The sequence below is a fragment of the Eretmochelys imbricata genome, chromosome 17, assembly GCF_965152235.1.
Source record: "Eretmochelys imbricata isolate rEreImb1 chromosome 17, rEreImb1.hap1, whole genome shotgun sequence".
Taxonomy (NCBI): domain Eukaryota; kingdom Metazoa; phylum Chordata; order Testudines; family Cheloniidae; genus Eretmochelys; species Eretmochelys imbricata.
The window spans coordinates 1,968,783-1,985,774 of record NC_135588.1 but is presented as its reverse complement, the minus strand read 5'-3'; the positions used below and the strand labels follow the sequence as shown (position 1 = coordinate 1,985,774).

Sequence of the window (16,992 nt, the reverse complement as noted above, 5' to 3'; positions counted from 1 at the left end):
TGAAACTCCCTCCAGCCCCTCCTCCTCTGGGCTTTGTTCCTTTCCGGGGCCAGGAGGTCACTGAATTCCTCTGTTCTCCAAGCCATTAGCTCTCACCTTGCAGGGGGGAAGGGCCCAGGCCATCAGTGGCCAGGAAACAGGGTGTCGGCCATTCTCTGTGTCTAGACCCCTGCACACACCTGCCCTGTAGGGCTCTGCAGTGATCATACACCCTTACCCCACCCCCTAGATACTTAAGAACTGCCTAGGGGAAACTGAGGCACCCCCACACTATTCAGAGGAAACATTAAGAACAGTCCCGCTTCATCACACTGCCCTCAGCTGGACACCCAGGGTGAGGCCGGGCTGTCCCCACGCAGGACCTGGCCACGTGTCCCTGCAGCCAGGCATGGCAGGCCCAGTCGCAACCTGCCTGGTCCATGGGGCTGTGTCCAGGCTGGCGGCTGTGGGGAGTATTGACCTGGGAACGTGGCAGGGGCGTTACACTGGGGATGGGAGACCTGAGAGCCTGTCACCTGAGCCAGGAGGGGGAGGTAACACCTCTGCCCTGCCCCGGAAGGTGGACAAAGGCTGCAGGAGGGAGCCTGCTGGGGGGGGTTTAGTTTCAGTTTGGTGCTGGGTGGTGGAACGCAGGGAACCCCAGGGCTGGGGTCTAAGCTCCCTGCCCCCCAGAAGGACTTGACTGAGGGGTCCTGGTGGTGCCCACAAGCTCTGTTTTGGACTGTGTTCCTGTTATCCAATAGCCCTTCTGTTTTACGGGCTGGCTGAGAGTCTCAGTGACTCCCAGGAAGAGGGGTGCAGGCCCCGGACTCCCCCACACTCCGTGACAGCAGCCCTGAGCCGGTGCAAAGGCCCCGGCCTCACGTGATCGCTTGGAAACAAATGGGGCGGGCTGGGCGCACGGCGCCATAAAGCCGGCCCTGCACTAATGCGCTTTCATTAAGTGGGAGCGATCTAATGAGAATAAAATGGCACATTTAACATTAAAACATTTCACTTGCCCCCTAAGCGAGTGTGTCGCTCCCGCTCAGACAGCTCCATCTTCATGAGCCTGACAAGGCCGTGCTGAGCTTGGGCCGAGTGGGCCCCCTGCACAGCGAGCGCGGGGTGGGGGGACCAGCCACGTCGCTCCTGCTGAGGAGGCCGTTTCGTGTGTGGGGCCAGGCCGGGGGCAGCTCAGGCTCCCTTCCAGGGTGAGCTTGGGCCAGCTCCATGGAGGAGGCACCTTGCGCCCAGGGCTCGCTGCTGGCTGGGCATGGAGGGAAGTGGGGCCAAGGTGGGCGTTAGGGTCTCATGGCGCCATCGGTCGATCTCCGAGTGAGCCAGAGACCCCCCCACCCGTCTGCCAACCTTCAGCCAGCGTGGTGGGGCTTGTTCAACTTGCTGGGGCCCAGGGAGCCCCCAGTCCCCTCCACGCCGGCCGCGGGTGAGAGAGAGAGCTGGTGCACGGGGGCTGGCTTGCCAGGTGTTTATTGGTTGGAACAGGAGCGGGGAGCCCCGTGTTCCCCTTGTCTTGGGGCTGTGTGTGCCCAGCAGGGGGGCATGCTGAGACCCAAACAAACAGGGGAACAGAGCCTGGGCCGAGGGGGTGACCCCTGCGCTCAGCTCGCGCATCCGGGCTCAGCCAGAGCTTGGGGGCCAGCGACGCTGGTAGCAGAAGCCCCTGGGCCCAGCGCAGGGCAGGCTACAGGGCAGCGGGCGGCAGGGCTGGGAAGCGTCGGATGCCAAACGGCTCCATGGTGTAGGACGGCTCCTCCCCCACGCTGAGTTGGCACAGGAGCTTCCCGACCACCGGCGCCAGCTTGAACCCGTGGCCTGTGTGGGCAGAAGTGCAGAGACTCCAGTCAGCTGGGAACGGCCGCCCCGAGAGCAAGCCCTGGGCCGCGGGCACTGCCCATGCTCGCCTGCCCCCGGGGGCTGGCATGGTGCTCGGCCACCCCCCACTCCCCACCCCAGCCAGTGTCCCTGGGAACGCCCGGGGGGCCCTGCAGCTGGGGGAGGGGGGTCTGCACCACACCCGCCCCATGGGGTGGGACCAGCACTGGGGCAGGGCTGAGCAGTGGCAGCAGATTGAACGGGGCCTAGGGACGGGGCAGGGGGACCGCTGGGCCATCCCAGCCCTATGGGGAACACCCCGGTCCTAGGCAGCCGTCCCCGGCGCTGCTTTGGCACTGGGAGCAGGTGCTGAGCCCCTGCCCGACTTACCTGAAACCCCCCCCCCACATCCCGCCCCGCTCCTGCTTACCCAAGACCCCCCCCCGCATCCTGCCCCGCTCCTTCTTACCTGAGAACCCCCTGCCACCCCACCCCCACTTACCTGAGAACCCCGCCCCAATGACGATGTTGCTGAACTTGGGGTGCCGATCCAGAACGAAGTCTTCATCTGGGGTGTTCTGTGGGGAGCCAGTGCGTGTGTCAAGGAGGGGAGAGCCTCACCAATTCACAGTCCCCAGGGTGGGCAAGGGGGACACTGGTGCCCTGGCTCCTGCCGGAGTGGGGAGAGTCTGGGAGCACCTGAGTGACTTCGGGAGCCATCACCTGGCCTGTCCATCACCACCCATGTGGGGCATGAACTGGGAGCAGGTGTCTAAGCAGAGGCCAGGCTGCTGGGGAGCCAGGACTCCTGGGTTCTAGCCCTGGCCCTGACAGGGGCGTAGGGGCTAGCAGGTTGGGGGGGCAGGGGGAGTTGGGAGCCAGGACTCCTGGGTTCTGGTCCTAGCTCCAGGCAGGGGTGCCCATTTGAGCTGGCAGGCCCTGGGAGGGGAGGGGAGTTCTCAGGCCAGGTCTCCCAGCTGCCCCTCACCGTGTACATGCAGTGCTCCACCACGGCCGGCTCCGGCACCAGGCCTGGCAGGTAGTTGCTGACGAAGTCCTGGAGCACCTGGATGTCAGGCAGGCGGCCTGAGGCCTCGGGCGGCCGGTCGCGCTCTTCAGGGTCTGCCGGGCTGCCAGAGTGATAGCAGATCTGGGGCGGTTTGAGGAGGGAGGGTCAGGCCAGCCCCCGCCGAGCACCCCTGGGCTCCCGCCCACCGCCCCGGCCCCCAGGCTCCCTCCCCCCCGAGCTCTGCACTCGCCCCCAGCCCCCGCAAGGGCAGGGTTGGCAAAGCCTAGGGCTGCATCAGGCCGGGAAGCGCCCATATCTTGCCTGCCCCCCAACAAAGTGTGTGGAGGAGCGTGCAAGGGGGGGTGTGCGTGTGTGTACATGTGTGTGTCTGTGTGTGTGGGCGGGTGCGCAAGCTGGGCCACCCTCCCTGCTGCCCCGTCTCACCTTCACCAGCCCTGGGTACTCGTTGGAGGGCAGCCCGTAGATGTGATGGGGGTCGCAGATGGCCAGGAAGCAGGGGAAGTGCGCGGAGACCCCGTAAGCCCCGGGGACCTTCTCCTTCCAGTAGCAGACATTGATACGCAGGGTCTGCAGGGCAGGGCGCACATGGATCAGTCCTCTCCTCCCTGCCAGGCAAGTCCGCGGGCTGGGGGGGATGCGGGCGAGAGGGATGCGGCTCCCTTGGGGGTGGCGGGTGGCCGGACCCACTACCAAGCGCTGAGCACCGGCAGCAGAGCTGGCAGGCAGGGGGGGAGGCCAGGTCTCCTCCTGGCTGGCGCCTGGCGCCCTGTGCCCCTATGCCTACCCTGACCCAGCTGAGCTCCTAGGCCAGTGCCCCCCCTGCCCCGCCCCGCCCCGCCCCGGTGCCACGTCTCAGAGCAGCTCCAGGCAGCGAGTGCAGGGCTCTGACCAACCACACAGCGACCCCCGGGAAGGTGCGCTCGCTCCGCCCAGCCCTGTCTGCACAGGCATGGAGCCCTCAGCCATGAGCCCCACGTGCACTGCCAGGCGTGCGCGGGGACACGGAGCCAGGCACGTGCACTGCCAGGCATGCGCGGGGACACGGAGCCCCATGTGCACTGCCAGGCGTGCGCGGGGACACGGAGCCCCATGTGCACTGCCAGGCGTGCGCGGGGACACGGAGCCAGGCACGTGCACTGCCAGGCGTGCGCGGGGACACGGAGCCAGGCACGTGCACTGCCAGGCGTGCGCGGGGACACGGAGCCCCATGTGCACTGCCAGGCGTGCGCGGGGACACGGAGCCAGGCACATGCACTGCCAGGTGTGCGCGGGGACACGGAGCCCCACGTGCACTGCCAGGCGTGCGCGGGGACACGGAGCCCCACGTGCACTGCCAGGCGTGCGCGGGGACACGGAGCCAGGCACGTGCACTGCCAGGCGTGCGCGGGGACTCGGAGCCAGGCACGTGCACTGCCAGGCGTGCGCAGGGACACGGAGCCCCACGTGCACTGCCAGGCGTGCGCGGGGACACGGAGCCAGGCACGTGCACTGCCAGGCGTGCGCGGGGACACGGAGCCCCACGTGCACTGCCAGGCGTGCGCGGGGACACGGAGCCAGGCACGTGCACTGCCAGGCGTGCGCGGGGACACGGAGCCAGGCACGTGCACTGCCAGGCGTGCGCGGGGACACGGAGCCAGGCACGTGCACTGCCAGGCGTGCGCGGGGACACGGAGCCAGGCACGTGCACTGCCAGGCGTGCGCGGGGACACGGAGCCAGGCACGTGCACTGCCAGGCGTGCGCGGGGACACGGAGCCAGGCACGTGCACTGCCAGGCGTGCGCGGGGACACGGAGCCAGGCACGTGCACTGCCAGGCGTGCGCGGGGACATGGAGCCAGGCACGTGCACTGCCAGGCGTGCGCGGGGACTCGGAGCCCCACGTGCACTGCCAGGCGTGCGCGGGGACACGGAGCCAGGCACGTGCACTGCCAGGCGTGCGCGGGGACACGGAGCCAGGCACGTGCACTGCCAGGCGTGCGCGGGGACTCGGAGCCAGGCACGTGCACTGCCAGGCGTGCGCGGGGACACGGAGCCAGGCACGTGCACTGCCAGGCGTGCGCGGGGACACGGAGCCAGGCACGTGCACTGCCAGGCGTGCGCGGGGACACGGAGCCCCACGTGCACTGCCAGGCGTGCGCGGGGACACGGAGCCCCACGTGCACTGCCAGGCGTGCGCGGGGACACGGAGCCCCACGTGCACTGCCAGGCGTGAGCCAGTGGTGGAAGTGAGCTGTGCATTCTGGGTTACAATCCTTTGCTCTTGCTGGCAACGCCCCGCGTCCCCCTGGCACAGCCGGAGCCAGCCCTTACCTGGAGAGGCAGCGGCAGGCCCAGCGGGGCCAGAAGCTTATTGGCCCAGGGGCCGGCTGTAATCACCAGACTCTTGGCTTGGTACGCCCCTCCGCTGGTTGTCACGGTAACCACGACCCCCGGCTGGATGTCAGTCACCTGCTCGCTGTCGCGCAGGGCTCCCCCGCACCGCCGGAACCCGTCCTGGGGAGGGAGCCCACTCAGCCTGGGGCCGGGGGAGCAACGCCGGCTGGGCCGGGCCCCAGGGGTCGAGAGGTGCAGCTTGGTGCTCAGCCCCTGCACAGTGGGTGGGAGCCCGGCCAGGGGACCCCTCATTCCTGGGGCCAGAAGGCAGCAACAGGGCCAAGCCAGGAGTGCGCTGGGGCCCCCCCCGGGCTGCTGGCTGCCCATGGCCTTGCAGAGATGGTGCAGAGGGCACATGCCTGCCCCGGCGAGCCACCCCCAGGGAGCATGCCGGGGATGGCAAATGCCAGGCCAAGCTACGCAGCTCCGGGCACCACATGGCAGCACCCACGGGCATGGCTGAGAGCTGCAGGGGCAGAGCACTAGGCGTTCCCCACCGGTGCAGGGACTCCAGCTGGGCCCCATTCCCTGTCTGTGGCAAGCGTGGCTGTTGGCCCAGCCAGAGCTGTCCCAAGGGTTGCAGGGCCTGGAGGCGATGCTGTCAGTACCCCCATCTCCTGGGGCCGAGCCCCCGGCCCCTGGCTGGAGAGAAGCCACGCGCCCCAGGCCCAGCCCGGTACCTGAACAGCCCGGAGTGCCCTGTCCGCGTAGAGGACCCCTGCCGTGTGGTCTGACACGCCTGCCTCCCCGCAGTAGGGCCGGATGCCGGGGAAGCGCCCACGCAGCGACTCCGCGGTGAACAGCTCGCTGGGGATGTGGTGCTGTGCCAAGGTCTGGCAGAAGCGCTGGAATTCGGGGTTGGTGTTGGCCGCCAGAACCAGCAGCCCCGTCTGCCTGCGGAGATGGGCCCGGGGAACAGAGCGTTACGGCACTGGGCAGTCGCTGCCCACGTCCCGGCCAGCTCCGGCCCCGCGTGGGCGTACCACCAGCCCTCTCGGCCCTGCCTGGCCCAGCCCAGCTCCGGCAGTCCGGGCCGCGGAGCCAGAGAGCGGGGCGGCGACTTGCACAGGGGCCCCCAGCAGGTGGGTGGCAGGGCAGGGGACGGGTCCTGCCCATGCTGCCAGGGAAGCTGACTGCAGAGACAGCGTGTCCATGTTCCAGCATCGCTGGGCTTGTGGGCAGGTACCACCCCTGCGGGCGGCTGTGGTTCGAAACCAAGGGTCGGGGCCAAGGGGCCAGGCTGTGACGGTGCCAAGCGGCACCCACCGGGAGCTGCCTGAGCCACCATCGTCAGAGCAAGTGAGGGGGGAACCTGCAGGGCCCAGCTGCTAGCTGGGGGAGCCGGGGCTGGAGTAGCAGGGGGATGAGGGCACTGGCAGAGCTGGGGGGGCCATGTTGGTAGCTGGGGGGGGGTGTTGGGACTGCGGCAGGTCATCCCGTGGCCACGCAGGGAGCCTGGCCTGGATCCCTCCTGTCACTAAAGGCCACAGGGGCGATTCCCGCCCTTCCCGGCGGCTGGGCAGTGCCGATTCCTGCCCCCAGCAGGTCGGGGCGGGGCGGGAACCGCAGCTGCTGCTGCCCCAACAAGAGACTGGGTCTGAGTCTCTCCCCTGGGCCACGCCATCAGGGGAGATCCCTGAGCACTGCCAGCCCACGGGACAGCCCAGCCCCTGTGTGGGGAACAGGCAGGGCCCTGTGGGGCGAGGCCAAAGGATCTGGGAGTCAGTCAGCCGGGGACGGCGGAAGGGGCCTTTCTGCCAGGCTCCCGCCTAACGAGATTGATAGCTCCATTAGCTCTGACCCTGGCGAGATGGGGAATCGTTTATGTGCTTCTTTCCTTAATGGCTCATCCTTTATAGAGTCAGATAAATTACCGGGAGTCCGTCTCGCCCGCCATGCGGCCTGCTGCCTTGGGAACCAGCCCCCGACCACTGTGCTGGGTGCCCCCAGGGCAGGCTGGAGCATGGGCAAGGGGTGGGCGGACGGTGGGCGGCCCCGCGAGTCGCTGCCCCAAACACTCGTCCTGGACAGAGTACAAAGCCTGGCTTGGAGCCCAGGGAGACTGAGTCTGGGGCTCCCAGGCTGATGGCTAGTGGGCTGCCACTGCACCTGTCTGCGGCGAGCGCTTCTGGAGTGTGTGTGGGGTGCAGGGCTGCGGGTCGGGAGTGAGGGGTACTGGCAGAGCTGGGGGCCCAGGGCTGGGCTAGCAGGGGCTGCGGGCCGGAAGTGAGGGGCACCGGCAGAACAGGGGTAATGGGGTGGTGTCACGGAGTCCCTGGGCGATGCTCTGGAACTGCTCCCCAGGAAGCCAGTCAGGACTCTGGGGAAGTCTCCTTTCTGGGAGCAGCCTGTCTGCAGGACACACAGCTCACATGGCTTCCACCTTCCTGGGTCTGGCCTCAGAGCATTCAGCATCCTCTGCCCCTCCGTGCACTTCCCACAGCCAGTCCGCTCAGGCGGGGCCCCTGGGGAAGCCCGAGGGTCCTGCCCCCCAACTCTGCAGTCAGATGGGACTCTCAGCCAGACAGTAGAACAGAGGTTCATTAGACAACAGGAACATGGTCTAACACAGAGCTTGTAGGTGCAGAGAACCGGACCCCTCAGCTGGGTCCATTTTGGGAGGCAGTGAGCCAGACAACCATGTCTGCCCTTCACTCCATGTCCCAGCCAGCCCCAAACTGAAACTCTCTCCAGCCCCTCCTCCTCTGGGCTTTGTCCCTTTCCCGGGCCAGGAGGGCACCTGATTCCTTTGTTCTCCAACCCTTTAGCTCTCACCTTGCAGGGGGGAAGGGCCAGGCCCTCAGTGGCCAGGAAACAGGGTGTCGGCCATTCTCTGTGTCCAGACCCCTGCACACACCTGCCCTCTAGGGCTCTGCAAGGATCATAAACCCTTACCCCACCACCTAGATACTTAAGAACGGCCTAGGGGAAACTGAGGCACCCCCACACTATTCAGAGGAAACATTAAGAACAGTCCCACTTCGTCACACTCTCCCCCCTTCGAGATCGAACTGAGCAGGGTCACTTTAGCCGTTGACCTAGGGAAGTTTGAAGCCACCAACATTCCCATGGATGCCCCAGCATCTCTCCCATTCCTTGGTAGGAGTTACACCAGGCCCTTCCAGTTTCACGCCCTCCCTTAGGTCGGGGGTGGTCGATAGCACTCACAGGCTGCATGTGGGAAAGTTTATGCAGCCCATGCCCTTTGGCCACTCCAAAACCCCAGGGGGTCAAACTGGGATTGGGTCTTCTCCCCAACAAGCTGGCCAAACACAGCCACTTGGTTATAGGACTGTTTAACTTTCTTAACAGCTTTCACTTCATCTGAGACCTTCTCAAAGCTATCCCCCCTCGGTCTTTCAAAGGAAAGTCAGTGGATCCATTCACAGCAGAAAATTTCTGACTGTTAGGAACTGAAACTTTCTGGATTAAATCACTTTCACAGCCTTCAGTTGCAGTAAACTGCTTGCAAAGACTCCATGAGGATTCCTTTCCTTAGGGCTTTTCTATGCAACAATTCACCCTTCACAGAAATTCTGCCCTTACCCTCTTCACCTAGGGCTTGCTCTAGAGGAACACTTTCCTGAGCAACAACAGACTCTAGCTGGGTCTCACTTACATCCAGAATTACCTCTGGCCCATCCGACGGATTCCTACACAATCCCCTTTCCGGCAAACTGACAGACTTCCTAGATAAAAGGCTAGAAGCATTCTCCTTCCCTTTGCCACACACAAGTTCAGGAATCTTTTCCTTCTTGCTACAGGTTTCCACACCCTCAGTAGGTAACACAATCACATCACCTTCATGCTCTCCTTGTGCCCTGGCTAGGATCTCACCCTGATCAGACAGAGTTGCTACACCCTTTCCCAACAACACACTAGCAACAGGCAAAATACGAGCACCAGAATTGTCTGGTCTCTGGGATTTTACATAGACACTAACTGGATGCGACCTAGTTACAGGGCCGTTCTCCCGAGCAGACACAAACTTAGGACCATTCCCTTCATGGGCTTTAGCTGAATCCAGAACAAACTCTGAGACACCTGCACGACCCTCAACCATCACAGGCTGAAAGGCCCCTTCTGTCTGCTCCACAGACAAAGAGCCGGGCACACTTTCTCCTTCCCCAGACACACAGCTTGGGATCTCATTCCCCTGGTCCCGGCACACAAGGCTGGTCACAGACAACTGCTTGGAGATCAGGGTAGCTCCCTCCATAGGCAAGTCAATACCCCTGACAGACACAGGCACATTTCCTTCACTGTCCCAATTCTCCACCCAGCTTAACAGGTAAGGTCCAGGGACACTCGTCTTCCACTCTCCTCGCCTTCCCACCCTGCTGACTAGACACAGCCATCAGCTCACAAGGCTGCCTGGGCTCATCCAGACTTTCCTTACCAAGCACCTTGCCACTCCCAACAGATCCCCTGCCCAGCCTGTGTCTCCCCCCACTCAGCTGGGGTCTCATCTCCCACTGTGCTCAGCGCTGCCCTTGCTGTCCCAGTGGGGGTAGGCAGTGAGCTCGCTGCTTTCCTCACTGCATCAGAGCCAGCCTGAGCCCCCTCTCCGGTGTGCAAGGGGGCAGGGAGCATCTCTCTGTCCCACCCAGCCCCAGGGGCTGGTTACAGGCAGGCAGGTAGCCTGAGCCTAGCAGATCCCCCCGGCTGCCAGCCAGGTCATCTGCATTTTCACTGACCATTTCCCTCTCCGCCTATTGGTTCCCTGGGTTCAAATTCAAACCCTCGGCAGTTACAGGAGCAGGGCCTGGATCCTGTCCCAAAGAGACACAGTCACCCCACAACAGGGTCTCACAGCTGGTGTCCTGGAGAACCCCAACAACCAGCCAGCCCCACCCCTCCTGGGTCTGCATAGGGATCTGGGCCATAGGTAGGGCGAGGGGCTTCATCCCTGGGACCTTCACCCAGCTCACCCAGCCCCTCAGCCTCTGAGGCTGCACCACCCAGGGCCTGACAACAGTTCTCTCTGTCCCAGGATCTCGCCACCCCAGGAATGTCTCCCCATTGACCGGTTTCAGAGTAACAGCCGTGTTAGTCTGTATTCGCAAAAAGAAAAGGAGGACTTGTGGCAGCTTAGAGACTAACCAATTTATTTGAGCATGAGCTTTCGTGAGCTACAGACCGTCACCTTCTGCTCCCACTGGAGGTCCGAGGGGCCTGGCCCCAGGAAACTCCACACAGACATATAGGCTGGGACCAGGAGTGGGAGCCTGTCCACCTCCCCACCCATCTGGCTGACAGAGTCTATGGCCTTGGGACCCAGCAAGGGAGCTAGACACCGGGGCTTTTCCGCAGGGTCCCCCTGGTTCAAATCGCCAGCCTGCTCAAAGGCAGTGAGGTGGCATCCACATCCCCCACCCCTTAACCAGGGGCAGCAATTTAGTCTCGAGGTTCCCTGTGGAACTGGCCCCCCGGGGTCTATCCCCACTCACCCCGGGGAGGTCCCTTAGGCCTCTCCGCCCCACCATCGCCAGTTCATGCTGCTGCTGCTTCTGCAGCTCTTCCTTGGACTCTCCCTGTCTCTCACAGTCCTCTTGCTCTCTCGGACTCAGCTCCAATCCCGTCCATCTCCGATCCCCCGATGGGGAACCCGATCGTGAAGACCCTCGTCTGGTCGGGGACAGGAGTCTTGGCGATGCCTGGCCACCACTCCAGCTGCTCCCAGATCCTGCTATCGCCCCATTTGGGGTCAGGAATCTGTTCCTTAGAGCGGTCATCCTCCTCCAGCTGCAAGATAACTCTGCTTTGGTGAACTTTCCAATGCTCAACCCTCTCTTTCTGCACAGGGTTACAAAGTCCTTCTTAAGGAGACGGTGACAGGCCATCACTCCGCTCTTCCCAAGTTGTTGTGGACTCACCGGCCTGTGTGCTCTCAGCTCCGCATGGTTTCCAGGGAGAACCCCTAGTGTGCCAGCCCTTCTCGAGGTCACCACCTCTTTGCCAGGGTCGAGCTGCAGACTCCTCCGCCCCTGGGACTGCTCGCTGCAATCCCCAGGGGAACCCTGTTACTGCAAAAGTCCTTCTCTCTCCCAGGGCCAAGCCGCAGGCTCCTCTGCCCCTGAGACTGTTCATCGCAGTCCCCAAGGGGACCCCATTACTGCACAGTCCTTCTCGCTGGTCACACACTCCCAGGGGTTAACTGCCCCCCGAAACCGCTCCTCTCTGAGCCTTCAGCATGCCTGGTCCTTGTCAATCCCCCTTCGTTTTACTGCTCCCCAGTCACTTACTGCAGGAAGCGCCATCCACGGGGTGCAGTATATCCCACCTCTGCCACCAGTTGTCACGGAGTCCCCGGGCGATGCTCTGGAACTGCTCCCCATGAAGCCAGTCAGGACTCTGGGGCAGTCGCCTTTCTGTGAGCAGCCTGTCTTCAGGACACACAGCTCGCACAGCTTCCACCTTCCTGGGTCTGACCTCAGAGCATTCAGCATCCTCTGCCCCTCCGTGCGCTTCCCCCAGCGAGTCCGCCCAGGCGGGGTCCTGGGGAAGCCAGAGGGTCCTGCCCCCCAACTCCGCAGTCAGACGGGACTCTCAGCCAGCCAGGAAAACAGAAGGTTTATTAGATGACAGGAACATGGTCTAACACAGAGCTTGTAGGTGCAGAGAACAGGACCCCTCAGCTGGGTCCATTCTGGGGGGCAGTGAGCCAGACAACCACGTCTGCACTTCACTCCATGTCCCCAGCCAGCCCCAAACTGAAACTCTCTCCAGCCCCTCCTCCTCTGGGCTTTGTCCCTTTCCCAGGGCAGGAGGTCACCTGATTCCTTTGTTCTCCAACCCTTCAGTTCTCACCTTGCAGGGGGGAAGGGCCAGGCCCTCAGTGGCCAGGAAACAGGGTGTCGGCCATTCTCTGTGTCCTGACCCCTGCACACACCTGCCCTCTAGGGCTCTGCAAGGATCATACACCCTTACCTCACCACCTAGATTCTTAAGAACTGCTTAGGGGAAACTGAGGCACCCCCACACTATTCAGAGGAAACATTAAGAACAGTCCCACTTCGTCACAGGTGGTCCGGGTCTGGACTGGCAGGAGTTCTGTAGATCACGTGATCGCAGCCCCTGGGAGCAGTCGGTTTGTGCGGTGACATCAGCAGGGCACCCGTGCTCCCTTGTGGGGTATGTCCCAGTTCTCCATGAGTTTGCCCTGTGCTGAGGGGGCGGGGGGGCTGTCTGTAGGAGGAGGGGAGCCCTGGGTCAGGTGGGCAGTGTTGCTGCCTGCTGTTCAGTGGCTGCCATGTCCCACCCCAGAGGTGGCTGCGGGTGGCTGGCAAAGTCTAAAGCCAGGGCGTGCGGGAGCTGATAATTCAAGGCAACCGGACATCCCTGAGCTTCGGGCTGCTCAGCCCCTGACCTGAGCCCCGGGAACAGGCCTCACTGGCTCCCCTGCTGCAGGTTATTTCCTTCACTGGGCCAGGCCAGGGTCTGGCTGAATCACCCGCTTCTTGGGGCATGAGCTGCGGCTCTGCCAGGCTGGGAGTCCCTGCCCCACATCCTGGCCGCTCGGGGCCTGTCTCCCCAGCACAGGTGCGCTGGGGGTGGGGTCTGTGCAGCCACTCCGGCAAGGCCCTACTCAGCACCTAGCGGAGCAGACCCCTTCCTGAGCAGGTGAGTGGGGGGCTGAGCGCGGTGAGTCCTGGTGCAAGCCCATGGGTCCTGGGGTTCCTGCAGGGCTCTGCTGGTCCTGGGCTTGAGAACTCCTGTGGGCTGGAGCCGAGCCCTGCAGCCCAGCCCTGGGCCATGCTGGCTGGCTCCTAGGGGCCGGCTCTGGGACCGGGACACACTCCCCGAATGCTGAGGCTCCTGCGGTGGTGTAGGGGCTCGCCCTGTGGGCTCTGCCCCAGGGATTTCCCTGGCTGCAGTGGGGGGCTCTGCATGCTGGCATGTGGGGGAAGGGGTTTCTGAACCGCTGTCAGCCCCGTGCCAATGTTCACAGGTGGGCTGCCACCTCCCTCCTGGGATCTCTGTCCATCCCCAGCCCCTACCAGTCCCCTGGCCTGTGGGGCCGTGTCCCAGAAGGAGGGGGTGGGGGGCAGCCTCACCTCTCTGACAGCAGCTGAGCAGTCAGCCAAGGACCGGGGACGGATGGAAGTTGATCATTTGTTTCCCGCTATCTGTTAACATGGCCTAGCATGGGGCTGCTGCTGGGCTCCCCCTCTGGGAGGGGGTCCCGCCATGACCCCTCCCGTGCTCAGCTCCCCAGCGTCACCTGGGGGAGGCTTATGGGGGCTGCTGGCAATGTGTAAACAGGGGTCTGGAGCCGAAGCCAGGCTTGTACAGGGGAGTAAGGAGCTGTAGGCTCTGTCCTAGGGGAGCACTTCTGAGCCCCGGGAGCCGGCTGGGCCCAGGCAGGGCACCGTCCCGTTCAGAGCACGTGGCCAGTAGCCGCGCGGTACCACTCCCGGGAGATCCGTGGCTGCTCGGGTTCAGGCAGGTACCAGAGCCGCGCAGGGCTGGGGGCTGGTGGAGCAGCGAGACCCTCGTGCACTTAGCCAGCCTGCGTCCGGGTGGCACCGCCAATCGGGATTGCTTGGCTTGGCTCCGGCTCCGCCTGTTTGTTGTGGTCGGCCAAAGGAAACAGGGTCGCGCTGTCTGGGGCCCAGGCCGGGGGGGCTTGTTATCGCTCAGACGTGGCGGCTGGTGGCTCGTGCTCAGTGCCAGGGACTTTGCCCCTTCTGCTGCTCTTCACTGGGCCCCTTTGCGCTCGCTGGTCTGCAACGGGGCCGGGCCCATCCCTGCTCCTGGATCTTCGCTGGACGCAGTCCTGTGTCTCCCACACCGGGCTCCCTTCCCTGTGCTGACAGCAGCCGAAGCCTGGAGGGGTTACTAGCCTCTCCTCTTGGCCGGGGTGGCCTGCACTCGGCATGCCTCGGGCGGGCTGACACAGAGCCCCGCATCTCTTTCCCATTGTGCTCGTGGGCCAGGCCCAAGGCCGTCGGGTGGGGGGATTGATCAATCTGCACCCACCAACCGGCTGTAACTGCGATGCAGGCCCCGCAGCGAACGGAGACGCTGCTGAATCTCCGGGGTGGTAAAATCCTGCCCCTGCCCTAACGTGGGGCTGAGCCACTCCGGCAACAACCCCTTAATGCTCCGCTTGGTTCCAAAGGGGTCCCTGGTGTCGGCTACTCTGGGGCAGCCGGGGCCCTTCCTTTCCATTGATTGCAATGTCTGGCCAGAGAGCCTGGGGGTGAGTAACCCGGCTGGGCACCAGGGGCCAGGGCCTGTGGTTGGCTGCCCTTTCCCCAGGCTCCCATACCAGACTGGTGGCCCTGTCGGCCGGGGCCTGGCGTGCGTGGTGCTAAGGGTGGGCTGTGGGGCCAGCTGGCCTGGCATCGGCCCGGCTGCTGTTCGGCTGGGGCCCAGCAGCGCCAATAACTGCTGAGCGGGGCAGCCGGGGCCCTGTGCCTCCCGGCCCCTCAGTTCTGAGGTGTCAGGGCTGAATTTCCTCCAGCAGCCCCCCTTGCCAGGGACCGAGTCCCCGGCGGGCAGCACCCCCTCCCCCTCGCGGCACCTCACCTGTACAGCGGGGCGCCAGCCTCAGCTTCCAGCTGCTCCCATAGGCCGTAGCTTTCTGCCATCATCTGCGTGTAGTGCTCCTGGGCGTAGGCGTGGCGGATTATCCGGCTCTGGCCATGGGAGCTGCCTCGGGAGTGAGGCAGGGGGAACTGCCAGGACAGGAGGGGCAAAGGGAAGGTTCGCTGGGGATCCCGGCCTGCTGTGGGGATGCTGGTTCCCTCTCCCTGCCCTGTCTGCAGTGCTGCCCGGGTGCACACGCCTCGGGTGCACGCCCCTGGGCTGGGGCAGGGCACCTTGGACACCTGAGGGCAGTCCCCTCCTGGAGCTGTGCTCTCTCCCCATGCTGCAGGGGAGGCTGGGGGCAGCAGCCAGGCGTGGTGGGCAGAGGGACCTGGACTAATGGTGCACCTTCCCCTCTCTTTGCCATCGCTTCCTGAGGGTCTGGGTTCCAGCTGCTCTCTGCCCTGGCTGTGGGGCACCCCCTGGGCACAGCTGGGCCACACGACCCTGCCTGGCTGGTGCGATTGCTCAGGGGGGGCTGTGAGGGCGAGGGCTGCCTGGGAGCTGCCCGCTCCGCGGGGAATGCAGTGATTCCACCCAGCACCTCTGGCCAGTGCTGAGCCAGGCGGGGTCCTAGGTGCCTGATGGGGTCATCTTGCCACTCCAGTCACTGATCTCCCCAGCATCACACAGTGCCAGCCGCTGCCCTCTCAGATGGCAAGTGCTCGCTACTGAGAGCCCCTGGTGCACGGGGGCTCTGCCCCCGAAGGGCTGTTGGGGGGCGGGTGAGGGCGTGGCAGCTCTGTGCCAAGCGGGCGGCCGTGTCGCAGTGGCGGGTGGATGTTGTGGTGGGTGGCCCGGGCTCCCGGGGGCTCCAGGAGAGGTGGTGGGGCGTGTTGCTGCGTGGGGAGTGGCGGGGGTGTTGCGGCGGAGACTCCAGGCTGCATGGGCAGGAGGGGGGGCATCATCACGCTCTGTCACCGTGGGGAGGGGGGGGGTGTTTAGCTCAGCCATGGGGCGAGGCTGCTCTGGGGTGCGTGTGCAAGGCGCACGACGGCTGGGAGGATCGTGTGTTGCACCAGGAGCAGACCAGCCAGGCCACGCTGCTTCTCCCTGCAACTTGGGGAGTCGCTGAGAGCTGCTCACGGGGATGTTCCCGGCAGGATCCGAGCCCAAGGGGTCAGGGGTGTTGGGAGAGCCGGCTCTGTGCCTGACCCAGCGGGCAGCCCTCCCTGATCTCTTGGGACAGCTGTGTGCAGTGGGAACGGAGCCACGTCTGCCTGGGGGCAAGGCGGGCATGTGGAGAGCGGTTCCTGGCTGCCAGCCTGTAACTGGGCCTTGGAGAGGGGCCCCGCATGCCTCCCAGCTGCAGGGACCCCACCTGGAGAGGGGGGGGCAGGGGCTTAGCTCCCCGCCGCTCTGGGGGCTGGGCTGGAGCCTGCAGTGGAGCAGTGCTGTGCAGAGCTTGTGTCTGGGACAAGGTCCGTCCTGCCAGCTAGCTGTCGCCAGGCAGAGCCCGGGTGTCTGTGGGGTCCCGGTGCACGGCTGCCGGAGGGCGCGTTCTGGCTCGCTCCTGTGTGCACCCAGGGCTGCAGCAGGAGCCTGCAGGGCTGTGTCTGCCCTGCAGTCCTCCCCGGAGCGGCGCGTCGGGGTTGGGGGTGGTACCTGTTCCAGCAGGAGGGTGTCTCTGCCCCGCTTGGCCAGGTGGTAAGCAGTGAAGGACCCCTGGATCCCAGCCCCCACCACGATGGTGTCGTAGAGGGAGCTGTGGGGCTCGCCCGCAGCTGCCATCTTCAGCCCTTCTCCCGTTGCAGGGGCCTGGGACCTGAGCCAGGAGCAAAGTTCAGTCAGGCGGGGAGCTGTGTGGAGCTGACTTCCAGGCCTGCCTCCAGCAGCCAGCACTGGTCCTTGGGGCTTCCTGGCTCCCTGGCATGTGCCCCGGCTGGCTGGTCTGGGCCCCCGGCTGCTTCCACCTGCCCTGGAGCCTGGAGCAGCCCAGCCCAGCCCTGGGGGAGGCATAAAGTGCACTGGGCATTTCCCACCCACCCCGTCCCTGACCAGGGCATCATGTGGCCTCTGCCAGGCCTGTCCTGCCAGGGACTGTCCCTGGGCGCTGCTCGGCTGCTGGAACCCACGGGACTCCTGCCTCCTTCACGGCCATGCCATGCAAATAGCTCTGGCCCCAGCCCAGCGAGCTCAGTCCCTGGGGCACCATCTGCAAGGGCAGGGGGTGGGGGGCGG

The 16,992-nt window shown here is 64.9% G+C and overlaps 1 protein-coding gene across 1 annotated transcript; it reads right to left on the bottom strand.

Annotated features, from left to right (window-relative positions):
* Positions 1-1,684: 1,684 nt before the first annotated feature.
* Positions 1,685-16,542, bottom strand: PIPOX (pipecolic acid and sarcosine oxidase). Its single transcript, XM_077836788.1, has 8 exons — positions 16,417-16,542; positions 14,752-14,900; positions 5,898-6,111; positions 5,155-5,337; positions 3,269-3,412; positions 2,804-2,965; positions 2,318-2,393; positions 1,685-1,815 (listed from the first exon to the last, which is right to left on the bottom strand). Exons 1-8 carry the CDS (start codon positions 16,540-16,542, stop codon positions 1,685-1,687), a joined length of 1,185 nt encoding a protein of 394 aa, XP_077692914.1.
* Between the last annotated feature and the right edge of the window lie 450 nt (positions 16,543-16,992).